Source organism: Zingiber officinale, chromosome 1B (assembly GCF_018446385.1).
Source record: "Zingiber officinale cultivar Zhangliang chromosome 1B, Zo_v1.1, whole genome shotgun sequence".
In the NCBI taxonomy this organism is placed as follows: Eukaryota; Viridiplantae; Streptophyta; class Magnoliopsida; order Zingiberales; family Zingiberaceae; genus Zingiber; species Zingiber officinale.
Window position 1 is genome coordinate 131,002,295 of NC_055986.1, and position 23,914 is coordinate 131,026,208.

At 41.9% G+C, this 23,914-nt stretch overlaps 1 protein-coding gene and 1 long non-coding RNA gene across 3 annotated transcripts; one reads left to right on the forward strand and one right to left on the reverse strand.

The window, feature by feature from the left end:
* Positions 1-12,198: 12,198 nt before the first annotated feature.
* LOC121979524 lies at positions 12,199-16,471 on the reverse strand. The gene is made up of 2 exons (XR_006111409.1): positions 16,234-16,471; positions 12,199-12,587 (listed from the first exon to the last, which is right to left on the reverse strand). It is a non-coding gene; the product is annotated as an uncharacterized LOC121979524 (long non-coding RNA).
* Positions 16,472-18,277: 1,806 nt separating this feature from the next.
* Positions 18,278-23,298, forward strand: LOC121979529 (type IV inositol polyphosphate 5-phosphatase 7-like). Of its 2 annotated transcripts, XM_042531521.1 has the most exons (15): positions 18,278-18,392; positions 18,511-19,288; positions 19,377-19,464; positions 19,817-19,882; positions 19,966-20,050; positions 20,148-20,252; positions 20,359-20,862; positions 20,950-21,091; positions 21,281-21,474; positions 21,567-21,675; positions 21,932-22,080; positions 22,194-22,426; positions 22,542-22,615; positions 22,764-22,806; positions 22,910-23,298. In XM_042531521.1, exons 2-12 carry the CDS (start codon positions 19,259-19,261, stop codon positions 22,408-22,410), a joined length of 1,689 nt encoding a protein of 562 aa, XP_042387455.1. In that variant the 5' UTR covers positions 18,278-18,392; positions 18,511-19,258; the 3' UTR covers positions 22,411-22,426; positions 22,542-22,615; positions 22,764-22,806; positions 22,910-23,298. The 2 variants fall into 2 exon arrangements, with proteins under 2 accessions (XP_042387455.1, XP_042387462.1); XM_042531528.1 differs by lacking the exon at positions 18,278-18,392 and having other exon boundaries at positions 18,475-19,288; positions 22,767-22,806.
* The last annotated feature ends 616 nt before the right edge of the window (positions 23,299-23,914 follow it).

Genomic DNA, 23,914 nt, shown 5'->3' on the forward strand with positions numbered 1-23,914 from the left:
GGATCAATAGTGACAAGCTGCTGGTATATCGAGAGTCTTATGAGAAAATGAAAGAAGAATTCAAGGAGGTCACGGTGAGCAAGATTTCTAGAACAGAGAATGGCCGAGCTGACGAGTTAGCCAAAATGACCAGTTCTCTAACCATATGGGTTTTGGACAAGTCAATAGCGCAGACCTTTCTCATAGCTCAAATAGATCTTCAGAATAACATGGACGAGCCTATTGATTGGAGAGCACCAATGATCAATTATCTTCAGCGAGGTCTCCTGCCAACCGACCTTAAGGGAGCACGGCTGATCAGGAAAAAGGCTCATGCTTACACCATGATAGGAGATCAGTTATATAAGCGGACATTTTCCAGGCCTTTACTCAAGTGTTTAAACATAGAAGAGGCGGAGCATGCGTTACAAGAAATACATCGAGGGTGTTGCGGTAGTCATACTGGAGGCAGAACATTAGCTCGCAGAGTGCTGTTGGCCGACTATTTCTGGCCTACCTTACAGAAGGATGCTCAGCAGTTGGTAAATATCTGTTTATCTTGCCAGAAGCATCAGAATCTGACGCATACACCCACCTCGGTGCTAAGGGTGTCTATAGTTTCTTGCCCATTCGATCAATGGGGTATGGATATTGTCGGACCATTCCCTATGACACCCGGTCAAAATCGATTTTTGCTGGTGGCAGTGGACAACTTTTCCAAATGAGTGGAAACCAAAGCCCTGGACAGAATTACAGAAGGAACGATTATTAAGATTTTGTGGAAAAATATTTTGTGCAGATTCGGCATACCTCATAAGCTGGTATCAGATAACGAAAGATAATTTCAAGGATGAAAGATCCAGACCTGGTGTCAAGGGTTCGACATTACTCAGGCCTTCACATCCGTAGCATACCCACAAAGTAATGAGAAAACAGAAGTTATCAACCGAGAGATTGTGCGGGGATTGAAAGTTAAGCTAGATCACATTGGAGGAGATTGGGTAGACGAATTGCAAAGTATTCTCTAGACCTACCGTACAACGCCTCGGGAGAGCACAGGATTCACTCCCGCTCATCTAATCTACGACAATGAAGCGGTGGTGCCTATAGAGATTAGGGTGCCTTCCACTAGAAGGATGCTGTATGACGAAGAGAATGTCGAACGGAGACTTGCAAAGCTGAATCTCATTAGTGAAATCTGTGAACGGACGACGGCCAGACTAGAAGCATATCGACAAAGGATGAAGCAGAGTTATGATAGGAAGGTGGTTCCTTGTTTCTTCGGAGAAAGGGACCTGGTCTGGAAGTGAATGAAACCTATGGGGGGCGTGGCCAAATTAGCACCCAATGGGATGAACCCTATAAAGTTATTAGAAAGTTGGCGTCAGGTGCTTACTACTTGTAGGACGACCGAGAAAGGAATCTAGACCGGCCCTGGAGCACTAACTATCTTCGGTCTTACCGCACATAACCTTATCTTTTGTAAAACCCGGCCTTGATAAGTGTAAGTCTGAGGGAGGTAGGATAGATCAGGTCGGGAATACTTACTCGACCGGTCAGTAAGAATGTCCGCCTGGTTAGGATTGTTACCTCCTTACTCTTTGAAAATCATCTAACTCATTGCGGACTCATACTCAGAGAGCGGATGACAAGAAGTGAGATAGAACATTAATAAAGTGAGATAGAACATTAACAAAGTAAGATAGAACATCAAGCATGGAATAGTTCGGTTTACACAATGTACAAATACAAATGATTGAAAAGCAGCAAAGACTTCGTCAGGTATTTCGTTCAAAATACGACAATGATCTAAGAAATCTTCAGAAGGAGCAACGGTAAGATACCCTTGCTCATATAATTGCCGAAGAGCCCCTGCTGCGCCATAAGCTATGGAGATCACGAAGCGGTCTCCAACCTGGACACCAAACTTCCGAGAATGAAGGTAGGCTTCCCGACTTAGCCTGCAACGTTCATTTTCTCCCGCCCTATATATTTCTAGAGTTGAGGTAACTCCAGCCAGGCCAAAATGGGCTTGCGACAGTTCAGCTTTCATGGCGAGCAGTTCTGCGGCTTGGGATTCCAAAGTCCTGTTCTGCTCTTCTAGGAGGGCTTCTTTAGATCTCAGCTACTGGGTCAGCTGATCTACAATCTGTTTATGGAGACTCTCGACCTGACTTTTCTCCTCAAGAAGGCCTTGGAGCTCTTGGGCAGCTGCCCACAGAGATTGGTGATGTTGAGCGTTAGCCCTCTTCAAGACCCCTATTTTAGCCCTTTGTGCGCGGCCGACCGTTGCAGGATCATTTAGTTACAATTCCACCTCAGCTACCTTATCTGATAACACCTTATTACGGTGGCAATAGAGATAAAGCGTTTGATTCACCACCATAGATTCAGCATAAGCCTGAGCCAAAAAGGTAAAGTATTTGAGAAGAGTGGAAGGAGTTTTATTGCACGAATGGGTGAAACTCACCAGGACATATAACTCAGAGAACCTATCCATCCGAGCAGGTATAGACAGACCCTCCATCTACTAAATGCTTTCCTTCCAACAGGTAACTAGTTGACCCCTTAGTATAAGGCGACTAGTGGGAGCATCTTGTTGGTGCCTTAGCCCTTGCTCAGAAGGTTTGGTGGAACAATACTGGTGATAGGAGGGGCTCGGCGGCTGTGAAACCGCCGCTGTAGCTTCAAGAGGATTAAGAGGGGTCGAGTGAGATGACCCCGGTTGTGATTCATCAGGCAGGAGATTAGCTGATGGACCTGTTGTATTGCCTGGTACTCTTGGAGGGGCATTGACATGCAAAGAGGAAGAAGCAGGTCGGGAGGGAGCTCTGAGAGGCACATCGAGAGTAAAAGACACTAGGGGCAACGGAGGAAAGGATGGGAGGTTCCCCCTCTTAGAAGTTGGAACTTGCCCCCGTGAACGTGTGGAAGGGGGATCCGCGGTGGTCGCAGGAGGACTATTGGCAGGTACAGGGGTATCCTGGACGTGCAAGGCTAGAGGTTGAATGGAAGACCTGATGACTGGTTCGGCGGACAGACCGTCGGCACTTAGGTCGAGTCCAATATACCTTCAGCAGAATCTGTGAACCAAGGGCTGGTTGTCCGAGTCCGAATCTTCAGGGGAAGGTCGGGATCGTCGAGCCGAAGGAGATGCAGTAGTTCTACTAGTAGGATCGATAGCGAGACGCGCCTACCGGGCTGCCCGGGAAGCCGCTCTGAAAGAAGGGCTGGCAGGGGGAATGCCCATTGACCCTGAAGGAGGTCGGGGGGGGTCGGTCGGACAAAAGGTTCAAGAACTGTTTGGGGGACGGACGGGGGAGTTGGTCAAGGAGCTGACCGAGGAATTACAGTGGTAGGCGCTCCTAGCCGGGTAGGGGCAGAATGTGGGAGGGGTCTCCTGTCCAATATGATTTCGCCTCTCCGCATTATTTCCTGGTCACTAAAGGGGGGAGGTTGGACGTCTGATGCACGGAGCAGGGTGTTGGCTGCACGGGGAAAGTAAAGTTGTAGTAACCATATCAAAAAATAGAGCGAAGAAATTCAAGGGCAGACAAGACTCACCCAAGGAGCGAGGCAGCTTAGCAGAGGAGATGCGACTCAGCCTGAAGAAGGACAGCACGTCCTTCAATAACAATCTCGTTAAGTCCAGCCGCCAGCATTTCAGTTGAGCTAGAGCTTCCGTGAAGAGGGGATTAGTGCTGAAGTCCCCCACGTAGGGTGCCACAGGGAGGATTCGCTGCCAGCGAGTAGGCCACTCCACAGTGGAAGGAAACTTAAGGAAATAGTATTTATCCTTCCAAGTAGGTTCGGATGAGGGAATAGGACAAAAGAAGGTGGTCCGAGTACGGGCCTGGAAGCGAAACAAGCCCTCACTGTGCTAGTGAGGAGTGAAGAAATAATGGAATAGGTGGGTAGACCAGGAGAGTTCGCAAACTTCACACAGGACCACAAACCCATATAGGATTCTTATGGAATTGGGGGTTAATTGGCCCTAGGAGGGTAAACAATATTAGGAAAAGCTATAGGAAAGAGTCAGGTGTGAGGCAGAGGACAAGAAGGTGAAGCAGGAGGCAAGAGGAGGCGAGAGGCCAGGAACAGCATAGCAAATCATTCGATCGATAAGATTGCCTATCTATGCCCCGAACTCTTTCGAGGCTAGGTAGGCGGCCTTGTGAGTTACCAGACGAGAGCTCTCACCCTCCTGATATTCTTTCAGCTCTTCCTCAACTTTGAGGGCTTTAGCCTGTGCCTCAGTTAATTCTAGGCGGGTGGCCATGATCTCTGCGTTAGCTGCTAAGAGTTCATCTCGTAAAGACTTGAAAGCAGCCTCAGACGCCTCCCACTGCTTCCAAAAGGCAACTTCCCAGTCAGCGTCAGCTGACAGATCTATCTTTTTGACCGCCAGGTCCCTCTCCAGAGCGTTGTGCGCCTCTTGAAGCTCCTGCAACCGCGAAGAGAGGGTGGTCACTTCTGCTTCCCTCTCTTCTAGATCGGCTAAGATTTGGGCACGCCGCAGTCCCTCAAACTTAAGTTTGGACTCGCTAGTCTTCAGGGAGGTCTATAGGGACTGTACTTTCTTTGACTCCACATGAGTCAGGCCTCTGGCGGCTCGGGTTTTCTCCTCCGCAGTTTGTAGATAGGACTGGATCGGGCTATCGATAGTGGTCAGGCCAAAAATGTGACTGGCGACCGTAGGAGATGTCGTCTCCTGAAGACGAGCCCTCAAGGCCTTGTTCTCTCGATGCAGACCGACCACATACTGTGAGAGGCTTAGCCCCATGACATACGTTTGTCAAAAGCGGAAGAAGGATTAGCAGTATTTCAAAGGCACGAAAAGGAAACACATAAAACTCACCGACACCAACCGTTGAGAAAATAGGTCAGCCAACTCTAGCTAAGGGCATTCCAAAACCTGATCGGCGGTGCTTTTCCACGAGTCAGCCAGAGCCCATTGGAGTTGCACCTGACCACAATTGGGAGATGTGCTGGCGGAAGGAATGGAGCCCAACACTTGTAAGGAGGGCAATTAGAAGGCAGAGGTGAAGGCGTACCGACTCTTGAAGCTCTCCTTAAGACGAGGAGCAGGAGTCGAAGTAGGTAGCTGGCTCGAGGATGGTAAAGTAGAAGGCGCAGAAGCCTCAGACTGGTCTCCCGCTCGGGAGATTATCTGTTCCTGGGCGAGGACTTGAGCCAGGGAGGAGGCCGTGACCTCTGTGCTAAGAGTGGCTGCCCGGACAGGGGTTTTGGCTTTGGAGAACGCCCGGGACGCAGGCAGCCTCTGAGGTGAAGACTGGATTGATGGGGTAACGCCCCGCCTTTTGCTCTAAAAGCGTAATCGCTGCTCGGGAGCTGGAGAAGGGACCCTCTCACTAACAGCTGCCTCAGTGGGGAGGCATTCAGTGCTAGGGGCCTCAGGGTCCGTAGATTGTTGAGAGGAAGCCTCCGCTGAGGCGCTTGCATGAGGAACCTCCTGACCTGCCAAAATCTCTCGACCCCACTTCCGCAGGATGTCGTTGGGCATCGCGAACGAGTCAAGAGCGAAGGCTCGAAACATAACGACTTTTGCAAGCAAAAAAGAATACCTTAATTAGTGGAAATGTACAAAGAGAGTCAAGTAATCTTACCAAAAGGTGCACTCAATGGTGTCTGGATGGGGTTTAGTCTGAAGGTATATAGCACACTCTCCCACAGTAAATAAGGGAGCAACAATTGCACTCCTTCCAGTTTTTTGGAGGCGGTCAAGCAAGTAGGTTGGTTTTGATGATCCCGCAGCTCAAAGGGAGAAGGAAGACAGAGGTGCCATTCTATAGGCCAGTTCACGACGTCAGGCAATTGGACGTAGAAAAAGTGAGATTTCCCGCCTTTATTGGAAAATGCATGCTTTCAGAAAACTTATACCCAATCCTAGATTGCACCATAAAGACACCGGGTTCAGAACGCTTAAAGGAATAAAAGTGGTGGAAAAGTTAAGGAGTCAAAGAAACTTGATACAAGCGACAAAGAATCGTCATTCCACACATGGCGCGGAAGGCGTTGGGAGTGAATTGGGACAAAGGGACACCAAAATACTGACTCAAGGATAAGAAAAAGGAATGGGAAGTCGCAAACCGCCAAGAAGCTGATCTTTGAAGAAGGTCACGAAGCCAGTGGGGGGAGGATATGGATGGTCATCAGGCCCAGGGAGGCGTAATTGATATGCTTCGGAGAGCCTTAAGCTGGATCGTACAGATTTAATGTCACTCTTGTCCAAATCTGAATGAAAATAGGCATACCAGGGCACTATCGTATATGCGGCCATTATCTAATCAACAAACAAAGGTGTAATGAAGGAAGAAGAAGAAGTACTTACACGAAAGGGAAGATTAGCAAACAGAGATGAGCAAGGGAAGAGAGGTTGGAGGAAGACGATGCGCTAATAAGCTATTACGAGAGGCCTTTAGAGTTTTAAACTAAAGCCCTTAAGGAGCATCGGGAGTCGAACCGAACAATCGAAACAGCGGAGCATAATATGACCGTCAGATCAAGGGACAGAAGCGCCTTGGGGTCATGTACAGAAAATGTGCATCAAACATCATCACAAGTAAAGTTCCGAGGGCACGTGTCAACTCCGTATGAAAGAGCATTTATGATGGATATGATAAGGAAATCATGGAGGTGATATGCAAATAGGAGCACCCTACCTCATGAAGACCATGCCTCGAGAACTGAAAATTCCAAGCGGCATTCTCGGGAAACGAAGTAAGAGAAACATTGATTAAAATTTGGCACCTCCACTCATCCTTGGAATCAGAGTAAAGTTAAAATCTGACTAAAGTCTTATGTAATGCACTTTGTGATCGCATGAGCATTAGGCTAAGTCCACCAGCTCAATTCCCTCTGAGCCACAAGTGCTGCCCTTCCAGACCAATTCTTAGTCAAGCTTCCAGACCAATTCCTGGTCCGGCTTCCAGGCCAATTCCCGATCAACATTGTAAATCAATTTCTGGTCGAGATTCTAGACTCTCGCCCCAATCGCGAGTTATAAGTGAGCATGCTCTCACGCCTCCAGACTCTCGCCCCAGTGCGAGTTATAAGTGAGCATGCTCTCACGACCAACGACCTCTCGATCGGGATTCCAGACTCTTAGTCCAACGCGACTTATAACTGAGCATGCTCTCACGCCTACAGACTCTCGCCCCAAGGTGAGTTATAAGTGAGTCTGTTCTCACGACCAACGATCTCTCGATCAGGATTCCAGACTCGCTCCAACGCGAGTTATAAGTGGGCATGCTCTCACGCCTCCAGACTCTCGCCTCAGTGCGAGTTATAAGTAAGTCTGCTCTCATGACCAACGACCTCTCGGTCGGGATTCCAGACTCCCGCTCCAACGCAAGTTATAAGTGAGCATGCTCTCACGTCTTCAGATTCTCGCTCCAGCATGAGTTATAAGTAAGTCTGCTCTCACGACCAACGACCTCTCAGTTGGGATTCCAGACTCTCGCCCCAGCATGAGTTATAAGTGAGCATGCTCTCACGCCTCTAGACTCTCACCCCAGCACGTGTTATAAGTGAGCATGCTCTTACGACCAACGACTTCTCGATCGGAATTTCAGACTCTCGCCCTAGCATAAGTTATAAGCAAGCATACCCCCGCATTTAATAACTCATAGGTCAGCTTTCTACGCACTTGTTCCCGGGCGGGTGATCAGCAAGCAGAGACTTCACTAACCCTCCTTCAGGGTCTGCATAAAGTAAGAAAGTGCCAGGGAGGAAAGGAAAAAAGAAACATGAACAAAGACCGAAACCCAACCAAATTTGTATTTATTTGATAAAATACAGGAGGCACCTCTCAAAATCTCATTTTTACATTAAAGACATCTAAGTGATCAGAGTTCTCTTCTAGTATCAGCAGTCGGTCAACACCTCAGGCAAAAGTGTTCCGCTTGACCTGCCTGCTGCAGATAAGCTCGCGCATGAATCAGCCCTGCCCTAATGGACTGAATAATATGACGTTGTTGAACAATGGTTTCATCTTTAAGCCAGTTTTCTTCTTGAAAAAGGGCTATGGAAGAGGCGTATTTCTCTTTCAAATAGAAGAGGAATTGGGCTTGGCTCTCCAGGTATGAATAAGCTTTCTGTTTCAACGCTACTTCAATCCGGGTCCGAGATGTAGCGGCTAACCAAAATTCCTCAAATTCGCGACGAAGAGAAGATTGAAGATCTCTATCCTGCATCATCTCGGCTAAGGCCATACCCCTTTAGGTAAGCAATTGAGTTGGCTAATCCAATTGTTGACGGAGACGCTGCAATTCATTCGACTCGAATTCACATCCATGGGCAAAGGGTGTCAGTAGAAAGAAAGTACACCTCTATGGATGGTGATCGACCTCCTTTTAAACAAGAGGGGAAGGGGAAAGCAACTTATGCAGAAGTTAAAATGAACCTTCTTCCTAGGTTGATTGAGTAGTTAAACAGGTTATACGATCGAGAATCTGAGAAAAGGAGCAGCATTTAAGATCATAATGGCAAAATAAATGAAACCAGAGTCTGAGTCTAGTCAGTCAGACCTGAGTATCCTTCGACTAGAGTTGGGGGAGGCTTGTGATATAATGCATAATGGTAGGGCCCGATCGTCGGGAGTTAAGGAGACATGACAGTCAGAAGTCAAGGGTAAGTGGCAATCAACGGTCAGGAGGACGTGATAGTCATCAATTAGGGAAAGAAGAGATAGGACCGCCTGGTGTCATCAGTCGCATGATGCCCGATCGGGTGCCTACATATAAGGATCCCAGATCTGAAATAGGATGTGCAATCGGGGTGATGCCTAACCTGCTCCGACTTGTCAAGTTTTCACAGCTCGATTATATCCAGGCCTGGTTCTCTTAGTAGGTCAACTTCTGGTCAGCTCTTGAGCTGAGTGATCTCCCCATAGCTCTCCCTGCCCCTCAAGACTTTGGCCAGGTGTTATACCTGGCAGATCATCCCGAGCTACCCCTAGTCATACCTGGGCGAGACAGAAGGTGCTACGCAACAACAAGATCAAGGAATCGTAACCGCCTGTCAGAGAATAACTGTTGTATGTCAGGGAATATTTCAATGGTCTATGGTCATCTGCGAATGGAATCTTCTTCCAGTCCACAAGAGGGTGTCACGCGTCCTCCATCACTAGACAGATCATGACACCCGACATTCCCTGACATCGGTCAGGCTCCAGAGGTACGCACTATCATATAAAAAGGAGGTCCTCTCCCTTGAGCAAGTACGCTCTCTCGCACATTCGTACTTGTCTTCTACTTTTCTTTCTCCTTCGTACACTGTTCTTCTGGAGAAAAAGTACCTGACTTGAGCGTCGGAGGGCCTGCTCCGGGGACTTTTTTCCTGCTTTCTGACCTCTAACGTTTTGTGTGCTTGTCTGAGTGTGCGCAGAGCTCAAGTACCGGAGACTTAGTTATCGCCATCCGTCAACGCCACGTGGAAGTCCATTCTCTAGGGCACATACGATAAGAGTGTCATAGTCGCCTCTCCGTCAACACCAGCGACAGCTCATCCGACCTTCGTCTGACTCAGATTCCGGACAGGAACAAATGTCTTACTGAGCATAACACCGAGAACATATTGCATTCCATCCCCATACTACTAGTTTATTGCCTTAATGTATACATGCAAGTAAATAGAACCTAGAAAAGTAAGAAGGCACAACATCTTGTATGCATCCATAAAGCATGAGTTCAAGCGAAAAAAAAATTGTACCTATTTAAAAAGCTTGAATTTCTAGTCTTGGAACTTGAAAATGCTTATAATCAATGAGAGATTTAGTATGATCATCGCTAGAATCCACGGGAAAGATCATTCCTTCACGTCCTCACTAACATTGTGCCAAAAATAAACCGATATAAAATTGATGGTTGCCAAAAAGCGCACAAGTACAACACCATCCATCGCATTGCTAGCTTCCTACACGTGCCGTCAAATCGATTTGGGGGTCGAGAAGTCACAAAGCAAAAACAATCGCTAATAAAAAGGATGATCAAGAAAAATTACGATTTATAGAACTCGAATCCGCGGGAGGAAGAGAGGGCAGGGGATTTAGGGATGGAAGCGTTGATGAGGAAGGCATGAGCGAGACTTTGGCACATAGTAGATAGTTGAGGCCCCAATAAGAGAAGTTGTTTGCAACGATATTACAGTACCACTTGACGATCGTCATGTGGAGAGTGATCTCCATCTAAGCCTCTGGACCTTATAGTCCCGGAACATGGGTGGCATACCTTGGCGAAATCAAAACTTAATGGGAGAACAAATAGAACCTTCAGGTTCCTTGCTGTGGAGTGCTGAGAGAGGAGGGTAGAGGATATAGTTGTTAAAAGAGAAGGAGACCAATGTTTAGGGTTTTTTCATGTGAGCTCCGCCTGGCCCCATGTAAATCCGTCCTTGGGCCATAAGTTGGCTCCTCCCTTGTGATTATCAATAATAACAAAAATTTAATATTTGATCAACATATTTAAATTAAAATTGTGATTTAACAGGTGAATTTTTAAGTGTGCAATGATTAATAGGTCTCATTATATGTGTGATAATTTAAACTTGACATCAAATTTGAATTAACGAAGCAATCTAGCAACCTCCTAACTTGCAAAATTAATATCCATTCTAATCCAAGCATGGAACTAAGCAAGTCTAAACACGTGAGTGTTAGCGAAGTTGAAGGCATAACCTCAAGTTGACAATCTAATTGGCCCATAAGGCTTGGTGGTTTTACATCAGTCCTCCCCAACGGACGACCGACATGGTCACTCCATGTTGCGATGGCTGCGAAGGATAATTCTATATGGGTAATTTTACATGTAGTCACTATTGGTAAATAAATCTTTGCATGTAGTTCCTATCCATGAAAATTTTTGTTTTCACTCCCCAGTCAAATATTTTTACCTAATTGCCCATGATATTTTTAGGTACAAAAAGTCTAAAAATCAATATAAATCCTTTTAAATTGAGTATATTAACTTAGAATCTAGTATATTTTCTATCAAATTGAGTACGATTCTTTTTTCACCTCAAAATATACTCGATTTTAGTTTAATGTGCTGAATTTAATAGAAATTATACTCATTTTTAGACTATTTGTACCGAAAAATATGAAGGTTAATTTCGATAGAAAATATACTCGATCATAGTATAGAGTACTAGATTATAGTGTAAAGTGCTGAATTTAACATGAATTATACTTATTTTTAGGCTTTTTATACCTAAAAAATAAGAGGGACAATTTTGATAGAAAATATACTCGATTTTTAATATAAAGTACTAACTTTAAAAAGAATTATACTCATTTTTGAACTTTTTGTATTCAATTTTGAAATTTTTATACCTAAAAAATTTGAGAGACAATTTAGGTATCAATATTTACATGAGGGAGTTGAAACAAATAATACTTTACATGCAAGGAATGGAAATAAAAATTTTTAGATATGAAGATTACATGCAAAATTAACATTGTGATTAGAAATTTTTCTCTAATTTACCGATTCTATATCCTTGTCTGACAGGTATATTTAAAGTAATGGGGAGACCATATTAAATATAAAATGACCAAATATATCAATGCACCATGCGTCTCTAAATCTCTAATAGTTTGTTTATGCATGTCATCCATTAAGTCTCCACAGATCGGCATAGATAAGATATAAGAAGTTTATGAAATGAAAAAGGCAAAACAAAAAAGTTCTAACAATTATGGAAGTAAGATTTGAAGGTTATAGTTCAAAAATAATAGTGAAATTTAAAATCTATTTTTTTGCCAATGTAATATGCATGAATTCATGCAACTATAAACTATGAATTAGATTTAAAAAAATCATCTAAAGCTCTAATCCTGAGAAATATTTCAATAAATTTTTATAATGTTCATGTGACATATTAAGATCATAAAAAACTCATTTAAAGCTCTAACAATTGAAGATGCCTTTAATATCTATATAAATATTTGCTCTTACAAATCTAGAGGTCAATTTTCATAATTTACCTACTTGTATCTTGTTATGGGACCAACAAAACTAACAAAACTGACCACTTGATATGAACGATATCACCTCTTGCTCTAACGTATAACATCAATTAAACCCCTCATAACGAAACATAATGTCAAGAGGCCAAATATTTATCTCAAATGCCATGGATTCAATTCTCACGCAAAATGCACTTGCAACGGTCGAACTTGCATGGGTGTCATATCAAGAGTTACAATGTTTCTTGAATTTATTTGATGAATGAAATATGAGATCAAATCGTTTACTCGAGATTAATAGGGTTGTAAGATTTAAATACCTAGTATTAAAAAAAATGTATGTCATCAATTAAGGTGTTCTTATCTACAACGATCTCATCCGTCAATGCTTTCGATGTAAGCAGGGGATGGGGAGCGGGATACTCTGTTTTGCCGAGGGAGAAGAAGACCACTAACGTTGTAAGTAAAATTGAGTGTGCCTCTCCAACCGAGGCCACATGGGCCAAGACGAGAGCCTAGTGCATGGCCTTGATCAATCAGTGCTTCATCGAGCATTACTTTGAATCCCAACTTGACTGAACCCAGTCACCAGACTCCCAGAAGTACTTGGCAAAATCATGAGCTGCAATCAAACCCAAAGTGGGTATGCTTAGAGGTAAAAATTCAAAGAATTAGCAGAACCGTAATTTACAACTGATGGTGACATCATGGACACCAAACTCTTCCTTCACTGGAGTAACACTAATTGATAAGTGAAATTAAGAAAAGAAATGCCACTAACTTGATCGTGAAAGATCTGGTGGATTTTGGAAGTTCAGTTGCTTTTGGCCTAACTCGAACTATACAGAAAACGTTCTAGGGTTTTTAGAATTTTACAGATTTTGTTCTTGCTTATAACCACCGGTATACAGGCCAAATCAAAGGTGGAAGAGGAGCCGTTTGTAGGACGGCTGGAATATTAAAATATGGTAGAATAACTCAATAGGCTATTAAACGATGCATGAACCAAGCCACAGAAAATTTTCTCACAGAAACCAATAGTTCAACAAGATTCTTAGGTTGATATTACAGCATAGCTATAATTGTCCTAGAATGGGTACAATCAAACCAAAAAGGCTCTCTATTGGCATTGAATAAACAAAAAAACATGGAGACAAAAAACCAAAAATATGACCCAAAATCATTAACTTTTTTTAAAACATGCTCTCAAATTTAAAAATAAGAAAAACTTGTCAAAATATCCCTTCCCATTCATATGTCATGGAGAAATCAAATCAATTACCAAATCACAAATTCAGCTGAAATTTTGAAAGCAAACTTGGTATTAATCTTTTTTCTTAAAGGGCGACCCTAGAGCTGTGGCATTATATCAAAAACTTTGATCAGCTTCGATACAATCACAGTTTGCACCTGTTGTGATGCATCCAGTGTCCTTTGGGCTTTCACTTGGAATGTCGCCGTAGCACTTTTAAGATGACTGGTCTACCACTGTGTTGAACTCTCTTGCACATGAACAATTTCAACTTGTTAGTCCCTGTTACACAATTCCTTTGTCTTGTCCAAGTTTTCCTTCAAAAGTGGGTTCCTTTAACTCACCATTAACCCAGATAATTCCCTTTCTGAACTCCCAATCCATCATCCTAAACCAACTGCACAACGTTGGTCTTGGTACTTCATTGTTGTGAAGTTTACTTTAACTTCTTGTTTGCCCTCCCTTTACCTCTTTGCTCCTCCTAAGCGTCCATATACATGCAAGTTTCTTTGTTGAAAATACTTTGGTTCTGCCAAAAACCACATGCTCTACCAGGTTACCACAGACACCCGCCTACATTCTACTCCCACGGAAGGTGTAGTCCTTTCAAGGTTATTCACTAGCCAACATTTCGAACTTGGCATGCCCAGATAAAGCCGAGCCATGCTGAGCTCTATGGCATGAGTGCAGACAAACTGTGCTAGCTCAACACTGCATTTAAGTGAATGAATATATACTAAGATGGTTGATAGCTGAGGATGATGGCACGTAGGTTCCTCAATACTCTAACTCCTGAAAGTAGGTGTCCTAATACTCGATTCATCATAATTCTTTGACATCCACACATCCTTTACAACGTACTCATGCCATAGTACCCATGAATAAATAAAATATACGAAAATAGAGGGGAAAAACAGTTACAAATTTGATATGTAGAAAAGTATAATATAGTTGAGAAATTGGAAAATAAAAGAAAAAGGGATTGGGAATTTTGATTAAGAGCACGAGAATATTTATAGGAGAATCTTAATTAATTTAACATTTTCAAATTTTGAATTATTTTAATGAAAAGTGGTATTTGAAAGGAAGCGTTAACTTAACACTAAAATTGCTACCATGTGACCTAGTGGTTAAGGATTTAAGTTGCAGAAACAAGTTCTTGCAATGCAAGATAAAGCTGAGTACAATAGACCCTTCCCGAGACTCCGTATTAACAAGAGCTTTATACATCGGGCTACCCTTAATGAAAAAGTGATACATGGTGGGAAATTTAGAATGAAAAAGACACTAGTTTAAGCATGATTCTAGCGCAACCTGCAAGCAAGAGGGTGGGGAATGATCTAATATCAATTTGGTAAAACAATTGAAACCAAATAGATTTATATTGAGAACAACAATAGAAATGTGTTGTGATCTAAAACTTATATTGATTAGTGAACATAAAAAGTAAATGAGTAAAAAACATACTAATTAATATACTAACTTCCATACATATATAGATAGATACCTACAAGTATTATAAAACCTAAATATACTTAGTTTGATGATTGTTCATAGTTCAACAATTTGTATAGGCTCAAATCAAAACTGAAACATGTCCCATTTTACTTAGTTTGCAAGACAAAACTAAACCAATAAATTGTTTAACTTATTAACTAAATTTAAAATTTTGAATTAATGGAAGTTGGCCAGGTTTATCGCTGCCCATGGGATGAGCTTTGAGATAAGGGTCCTCATTTTTCAAATATCCCACCATGCCAACGGTATGAGATGCAATTTTTAGATCATATTTGGCCAAATCTCCAAAAACAAAATATGCTACTGATTTCAAAAAATGAGTCTAGTCCACGTCAAATAAAATCTTTTTTCATTTTTCCTTTGTTAAGCAGTCAGACCAAACAAAGAATTGCCAATGCAAGCCTCTTTTTCCTACATTTTGGTAGGTCATATTCTTTGACAAATAATCAACACTTAGAGACAAATTACAAGAAGCTAATCCAAGTAGTAAAAGGTAAGCTATACTATATTTATGCTGAACCATCAGTCCATCAGTTCAATCTGAACAACAGAACTAATTTTGTGTGCCACTGCATCATAAACCCCACATAACAAACCAATTAATCGCAATTTGGCAATTTAATTAATTCTTCTTACTAAACTAACATGATTTTGTAGCCACATTGTCCTGCTTAATTTTACTTATTTTCTGTTGACTACCACTTGACTTCCTCAGTAGAAATACATGCTCTGCAGGGAAGCAGACCCAATAGAATATTCTATGGTCACGACACAAAAATCCCTCTCCTAAAATTTCAATGATCCCACATCCTTTCGACTATACAGTTGGATAATATCCAACTAAGCTACTTATGAGTTTGTTGAAGATCACTTTATCTGAGCAATATATTGTACTTCTAAATCTCGCTAGCAAAGTTTATTCATGTTATATCAAGGTGATTTAACCAACCATGAGGAAATACGACAATGCATTGGAATCAGGTACCCCCACTCAAATATATATTAATCATCCAACTAAAGACTTACCCTCTTATCATAAAGCATTATCATGATGCCATTGTACTGGATTTAATCTAAGCTCATATTCCTACCCTTTCTTATACCAGCTCTCGAATCATCCCTTGAAATAGATAGTTAAAAATCATTCTCTCCGTGAGATATTTTCTTATGCTAGAGAGTGTCGTGTCCAACGAAAGTAAACCCTACCTCTACTAGTCCAGTAATTCTCTCAGGGAAATCCAACAAAAATCTAACGGCATAATATTACCTTCCGATGCAGTGACGGAAAAGGAACACTCTATGCTTCTTGAGGATGTTCAAGAAAATCTAAACGTCAAACATGTTATGCAAAAATCCATAATAACAAATGGAATGGCAACAAAAAAAATGAAAGACAAGGGGGATAAAAATGTCATAGTCCGCTTCATGTCTCTGCTCCTCGACAACAACTCAATCCTAAAACGAATAACAAAATTAAAAGAATACAAAAACTGCTAACCTAGCATTGGTCGGTGAAGTACATCAGATTCCGCTCATCGTCTTCCGATAGAAATCTTTGCAGTATCAACGAACCCTAAATGCAGAACGCCGCGGGTGACGACGAATAACCTGGTCAAAACAGCGGCGAGCCGATTGACCATCGACCTCTCACGAAGCCCTACCTCGACTTCGCTCGCAATCGACGACGCCCTCCGCGACGAAAAGCGACGAGCCAGGGCGACACTTCGAGCCAGCATTACCAACTTCGAGCGGTCGCAGGGATTATAAGGAATCACCAGTGCCTTATGGGCCTCAAAAGGCCGATCCAGTTAAAGCCCAATTTGGCCAGTGAACTGCTTTAATCCAATTGTATAATTTGTATTGCATTAATTTTAAACATCATGTTAAATTTAAAATAACATGTAAAAAATTGTACTGCATTAATTAATGAATATAAATATATTATAGCTGAGGTTTTTATTTTCTCCAGAAAATCAAAACAAATCTCAGTCAACAGATTAAAGCCCACTCATCTACAACAGTACGTGGAGTGCATCGTAAATTAAAGTCGCTTTGTCCTTCTTTTCTTTTCTTTTTTCTCCCTCACGTAATTGCTCTTTCGGTTTTAAGAGCTTCGAGAAAATGACACTAGCAAAAGGCCAAGCCCTAGCAAATCGTTTGTGAAAGTATACAAAGCTAAATGAGAGCATATTAAAGCTGAAAAAGAGAAGAGTATGAGGAAGATACTTTGCTAAAGTCTGGAAATCGAGAGCTCTCCTTTGACTGTCCTTTCTCTCTATGTACCCAAACTATTTTTTTACTCGTATATATTTATATATACTATTCACGAGATCTGATTCAGGTCCTTAAAAAAAAATTGAATTCCAGTTAAGTGCTGTTTGATATCAAGGATTGAGAAAGGCTGTTAATCGATATAATAATCCTAAACTTGAACTGTAGTGAAGCTGCTGTATGGTTGTGCATGTGGCAATTTGGCACTAAGCGCCAGTCGAGATTGAACAGAGAGCCACTTAATGTCCTTTTGCCAACAATTTGCCATTGACCTTCCCATTGTCCTCTGTGCTTCTAATGCTGAACAAAGAGCCACTTGGTGTCCTGTTTCAGATAAGATCCAACTCCACCCTTGAATTAATAATGCGCTCATCATGCCTCCTCCATGGAATTCATCCTTATTTTGTCCTTGTGCTTCAATGAGTGGAGAAGAAAAGGGTTGGAACGAGAGGGTCTCTCTTTCTCACACGCACACTCAACATTCCACATGTGTGTCATTTAGTGTGTAGAGATATCGCATTGTGAGCTTTTTATTCAGGTGCCCCACAGCGAGAACTTAATGGAACATTACAAGGCAGGACCTTGCATGGCACTGCATTCCTCATTCATGCTGATGCAAATGATATATGTTGGTCAGCTTCACGTGTTATTATTAAGAGGGATGGTCTTTGTTAATGCAAGAACTTTAAAATAAATTTATGTGTGAATTTTAACACACTAAATTAGAATATAGAGATGTGAATACAACTCACACCTTGATCTTTGGCCTTAAATTAAATCAAGCACACAGTGTCTTTCTGTTGGCTTAGTGCACCCCAGCCAAAAGCCTAATTCTAAACAATGCATGACCAATCTTGTCACCAAAAACACTTGATTTCCATCATTTACAAGGACCTATTCCCTGATATCCTGCATTCAAGCGCAGGGGAGGCTAGAGCAATGAGCATCCTCAACGTGGACATGGATCGGCATTTGATGCAGCATTAGCCACGCGTAGCCCCAAAGGTCTAGGAGGATCACAGCCAAACCCCCACTCGATTGTAGGACCTCTAAGAGGCTAACACCTAAGCGCTCTCCCCTATGCATTCCATTACCCAAGCAGAATAGTGGAGTTGCATTACAAAATAATTTTAATAATACTAGCTCAGGGATTTGTTCGGAGAATTGACATGCCCTTAACATTTCTTCAGTCTCTCTTTTATGGTTTTTTCAGATATTTGGCAACGGTATACATTGAGAATTTTAAAAGGAAAAAATCATGTATTTTTGGTTTGAATAACTATGTTTCGTCTTTCTTTGCTGCAAAACTCTGATTTTTAAGCTTTGATCATGTGATGAAGCAATGTTCTGCATTCGAATTGATGATGAAAACTGAAATTTTTATTGGTAAAAAAAAACACGCTTTCTCTATCTCTATTGAGCAAGTCTTTTATCTCTTGTGCCTCCTTAGTGTTTGTTTCTCTCATATTCCCTTCCTCTGTTTTCTCTTCAACGCATTGTGCAGGGAACACAAGGCTGACCGGGGCAGCATGTGAGAATGCACTGCAGAACGACTGAAAGCCGGGACTGGCGAGGCGGGGCAGATGCTGCCATGCTGGTTAGTTATTTATTATTCTAAGTTTTAATCTTTCTCTTACAAGTTTTGCCCTGGTAAAGGCCTCGAGATGAGTGGGGGTAGTGAGGGCGAGAGAGAGAGAGAGAGAGAGAGGCTATAAGGCTTCTTGCGCTTTATTCTCCTCTCTTCCAAGTTGGACACTTTGCTGTGCTCTGAGAACGAGGCTTAGGAATTGGGAGTAAGAGTGGCGGTGTCTTTGAGTGTGCGTGCTCTGTGCTCAACTCCAGTGCCTCCCCATTTCGCTGTTGCTCTGTGTACGCAATCTCCTCTTTTTTTTTCCCCCACCGCTCCATTGAGCTTGGCCGGTATCCTGCGACTTTGGATCGAGTTGTCGTTGCGGAGACGAAGTTGCTCATCCCCCTTGGGCTTCCTTTTGGCGTCTATCTTCTGCGGCTTCCGGTTCGTCTCCACTGAACGTGATCTACCTTGTCGAAGGAGATACAAGCTTTCCCCTTATTTTCCTGGAAAAAAAAAATCTTCTTTAATCGGCATCTTGTGGATCCGAAGTGGGATTGTCTTTCCTCCTTCCTCTACTTCCGTTAAGGAATACCAACAAGAAAGGTCGGTTTTGCCGTCTCCGACATTTTGGTGGGAAAGGGAACCATCTGTGGCGTGTGCATGAAGGACTGCTGAAACAATGAAAGATGAGAACTTGAAGAAAAGCAAGGTTTTCTTACTGTCACATTTGAGTTTGAGCACTGTCTTTTGGTCTTCCAGATTTCTGAGTTAGTCTTTTCTAATCTTGTTGGGAGAAGTCATCATGGTCGAAGACTGTTCGAAAATGGTTCAACATCAAAAACAACCCTCGAGACTTCCATGCTGATGATGATGTATTTGGAAGAGGTAGGTTTTGATTGTTTCTTTTCTGGACAGCTTCCTTCCTTCTGTATTGCTTAAGCTACCTCTTTTGGTATTGATTCTCTTATCCATAACTTGGATATATGCTCTTCCGTTATAATACCATTCATATCATGCACATGTTAGTGAATAGACTTCTGCTCAACTACCCTTTGGTTTTTCCCGAATCTGAAATAAACTATAAACTGCTTGTCAGGTAAACAAAGCTTCCATTAGTGTTACTTCAGCTATGCATAAACACAAAAAAATCATGATGATAATAGCACAAATTTTGCATCCTCTTTTTTTATTATTATATACTTTTTCTTTATTCATTATTCTGCAAGTTCATCACCAGGCGATGGAGAAAGGAGGACCAGCTTCATGGAGAGGAAGACAAGCACAGTGAAGAAAAGCAGGACAGGTATAAAGTGTATGGAAACTTTGGATAAAATAGAGCTGGTTTTTAAAGTTCCTTTCTCAAAATTTTTTTATCTTGGTTTTCAGAGCGTTTGTATAAGAACTCAGATCGGGTTCGGCAAGGAAGATTTGATGGCGATGCTGCTCAAGTTACAGATATGCAGGACTACAAGTATTATATTTTTTTCTCCTTGCAGAATTTGTTTTCCTGTTTTGGCCTCTTGTTTTAGGAACTTCAATATGACTAGTGATTATAAATTTGGTTGTAGGATTTTTGTATCAACATGGAATGTAGGTGGGAAATCCCCAACAAAAAAATTGAATCTTGAGGAATGGATCCATGCATCTCCTCCTGCACATATATATGTTTTGGGGTCGGCTTCTGCACTTTTCTCTCGACTAAATTTTATAACTTTTTTTAATATCATGCATGATATATAGAGGTAGGTCTGATCAATTTTGTTCAATTTTTTTTTTCAGATTTCAAGAGATTGTACCTCTCAATGCTGGAAATGTTCTTGGTTCAGAAGACAATATCCCAGCAAAGAAATGGTTAGCACTCATTAGAAAGACACTAAACACTCTTCCTGGCATGGATGGCTGTGGTGGAGGTTATGGTTTACCATCCCCCATTGCCAATCCTGTTGTGGAGTTGGATGCTGATTTTGAGGGGTATTCGACAAGGCAGATGAATTCGTCATTCTTCCATCGACGATCATTCCATTCCATAAGTCATAGTTCAAGAATGGACAACGATATCATGGCAATGCAACCAAGGCTGGATCGAAGATTCAGTGTTTGTGACCGGGTGAGCATCGAGAGTGCACAAAGTAACTTTGATCCATATTTTAACTTTGGAGCTTCACCCTATGATGAGGTTGTTGGGGGAGAAATATCTTACACTGGTTTTTACTCGCCGATGTCATATTCATATGGTGCTCCACATTATATGGAAGGAAGGGATAGACTTTCTGGCTGCTCTAGGTAATTGTTTCAACAATTTCATTTGGCTTGGTTCTCAGTGGTAGAAATCTTGTGCCTTTCATATGCTCTAATTCCGCTATGCTGCAGTTCTAGGTATTGCTTGGTTGCAAGTAAGCAGATGGTAGGCATATTTCTAACAGTTTGGGTGCGAAGTGAAATTAGAAGCGAAATAAAGAACTTGAAGGTATCCTGTGTTGGCAGGGGATTAATGGGTTACCTTGGAAACAAGGTATGTAAATATTGTTCTATTTCACATTTAATTTCATATTTTACAAGATATGGATGCTACATTCTTTTTGCTTAAAGTCTTGTTAAATCTCTACCTACCTAAAAATCATTAATATTATTTGCTTTTGTTTCTTGCAAACCTTTGTGAGCTGGTCTTGAATAGATCGAATGTTCCCTTCTCTGTCTGTAGGGCTCAATAGCAATCAGCATGTCGTTGCACCGCACAAGCTTTTGCTTCATCTGTACTCACCTAACCTCAGGAGAGAAAGAAGGGGATGAACTGCGGAGGAACGCAGATGTGATTGAGATCTTAAGGAAAACAAAGTTTCCTAGGGTGCGCAAAGTATTCAATGAAATGTCTCCCGAAACAATCCTTGATCATGAGTAAGACTACCTTCACAATTTACTATTTTATGACTGCAATAGGATGAATTTTATGATCACAACTCTCTTGCTCTTTTTTGTTCTTGCATTAGTCGCATCATATGGCTTGGTGACTTGAACTACCGTATTGCTCTTTCATATCAGTCCGCAAAAGCACTAGTTGAGATGCACAACTGGAGAGCATTGTTGGAAAAGGATCAGGTAGTTTGCTCATCTTTTTCCAAGTGTTACTTTAACTGTTAGTGTTTTTCGGTTTTGCTTTTGACTGATTTGATCTTTCAAAAGTATGGAAATATCTTGGGCAATTAAGAATGTAATGCTTTTCTAGATGCTCCCCTGAGAAGGCAAAAAATGAAAATTATTGTGGCATAGGGAAAAGCCGAGATTCTTCGATTCTTCTCTCTCTGAGTGCTACTACCATGCCCAACTCTAATTATTCTGTTTCCTTCATGAACAGCTTCGGAGGGAGCAAAGGTGTGGACATGTTTTTGAAGGATGGAAGGAAGGAGGGATATCCTTTCCTCCCACCTACAAATATTCAAACAACTCCGACAGATATGCTGGCGAAGACATGCACCGAAAAGAGAAGAGGCGAACACCTGCATGGTACTCTTAACTAATATTTTTGGCGCACTTTTTTTAAATGTGCCTTCCTTAAATTGGTGTAGTTTCTAGAATTTAGTACCAAATCTAAATAAGATATTCTTGTATCAATGTAGGTGTGACCGTATCTTGTGGTATGGCCGAGGTCTTACGCAGTTGGCTTATCTACACGGAGAGTCTAGGTTTTCCGATCATAGACCGGTATACAGTGTCTTCAACGCAGAGGTCGAAATCATAAATCGCAACAGAATCAGGAGCATGGGCTCTAGCTCTCGAATAGAGGTCGAAGAGCTACTACCATACTCTCATGGTTTCACAGAGACTTACTATTGAAGTGGCTGCACAAATTGTAAAGCCAAGGCCCTAAGCCTTTTTCTTTATTCAAAAAACTGTCTCCTGTGCATAAATCAGAGAGAATTATAATGAACACTTTGAAGAATTGATTTTATCTTCAACTAATGCAGGTTATTCTGCACTTATTGGCCCCAACAACGAGCTTCAGAATCTCTGTGGACCCGGTGTCAAGCAAAGAAAGCAGGTGCTTATTTTGTATTTCAGTTACTGGATAAACATCTTTTCCCCCAAATTCCTTTCTCCAATCCTGTTCTTGTTGCTGAAAGTAAGGACTCCACTATGATTTCTTTTGTTTAAATTATATAACTTGATGTTGCTGTTCTTCGTTGCAGAAGCCTCCCTCGGTCAACCATATTTTACTAAATGACTGTAAAGGTAACTGTCTGGTACCTTTCGTTTGATCTTGCTCTTAAAAAAAAAAAAACTAGTGTCGAAGTTGGATTACAACTGAGTTCATTTTTGCTTGTGTGATAACCAGGAAAGATCAAGAAACATGTTTCAGACTTCCACACCAGAATTCTTTAGCTGCTAGCAACACGAGGTAACCAGTTTTAGCTCGTATACAGCTAATTTTGTCGATCAAGAAGGTGCCCGCCTTTAGCAAGGGACATCAATGAGTCAGGAAACATCATCAAGAAGTTTGATGTCTGGAAGAGTGTAGGGAATTCTTTTTTTATATATAGAATGAGAGGATTAAGACTCCCAATTGTGCATAGAGCTAGTTCGGTCGTATATGTTGAGGAAAAGATAGGTAAACTCCTAGCGCACTCATTGTCACTGTGAATCTGTGATAAAGAAATGTATCAATCATGTTCAGTGAGCATACGTAAGGAGTTTGCTGGAAAAGTTTCTGGCATTGATGACCAATGGTGGTTGCTTGCTTTTTCTGCTGCTTTCGTTAATTGGAATTAGCAAAAGTATGAGGCTGAAGATGACAGATTTGGCTGGCATAGTTGGGACAGCAGCTTTGGGAAGCTTTAAAAAATAGCCAGGAGGAATGGACCGGGGCGAAGATGACAGATTTAATTTGAGCCAGAAGCTTTTTGACCTGGCCTCATGATCTATGGTTGAATGATCAAAAGTGGGGCACTCGAAGGATTGTCCAAAAATTCTTTTGTTTTTTGTTTTTTGTTTTTCCTTTTTCCCTTTCCCCGAAGAGCAAAGAGACGGTATTTAGTAAATTGATCTTAAACGTCAACAATGACATCGATCCGGTGATGTTTCTCGCATGCCTCCTGTCAATATTGTTATCGACGTCTGGTACATCACAGTATCTGGTACACACACAAACTGTGTGCAAAACTTGGCGTCAAATTCAAACAGATCAATTAAGACGCGCATGACCCAGAACGATCTCTTCACTTTCCATTATTGTCCAAACAGCAGTACCTTATATCCTTACGCAAGATTACGCAAATGGCCGAGAAAGTCTCTTCTCGTGAGCCACTGCAGTACTGCTCTCTATTCAATTCATCAAAAATCT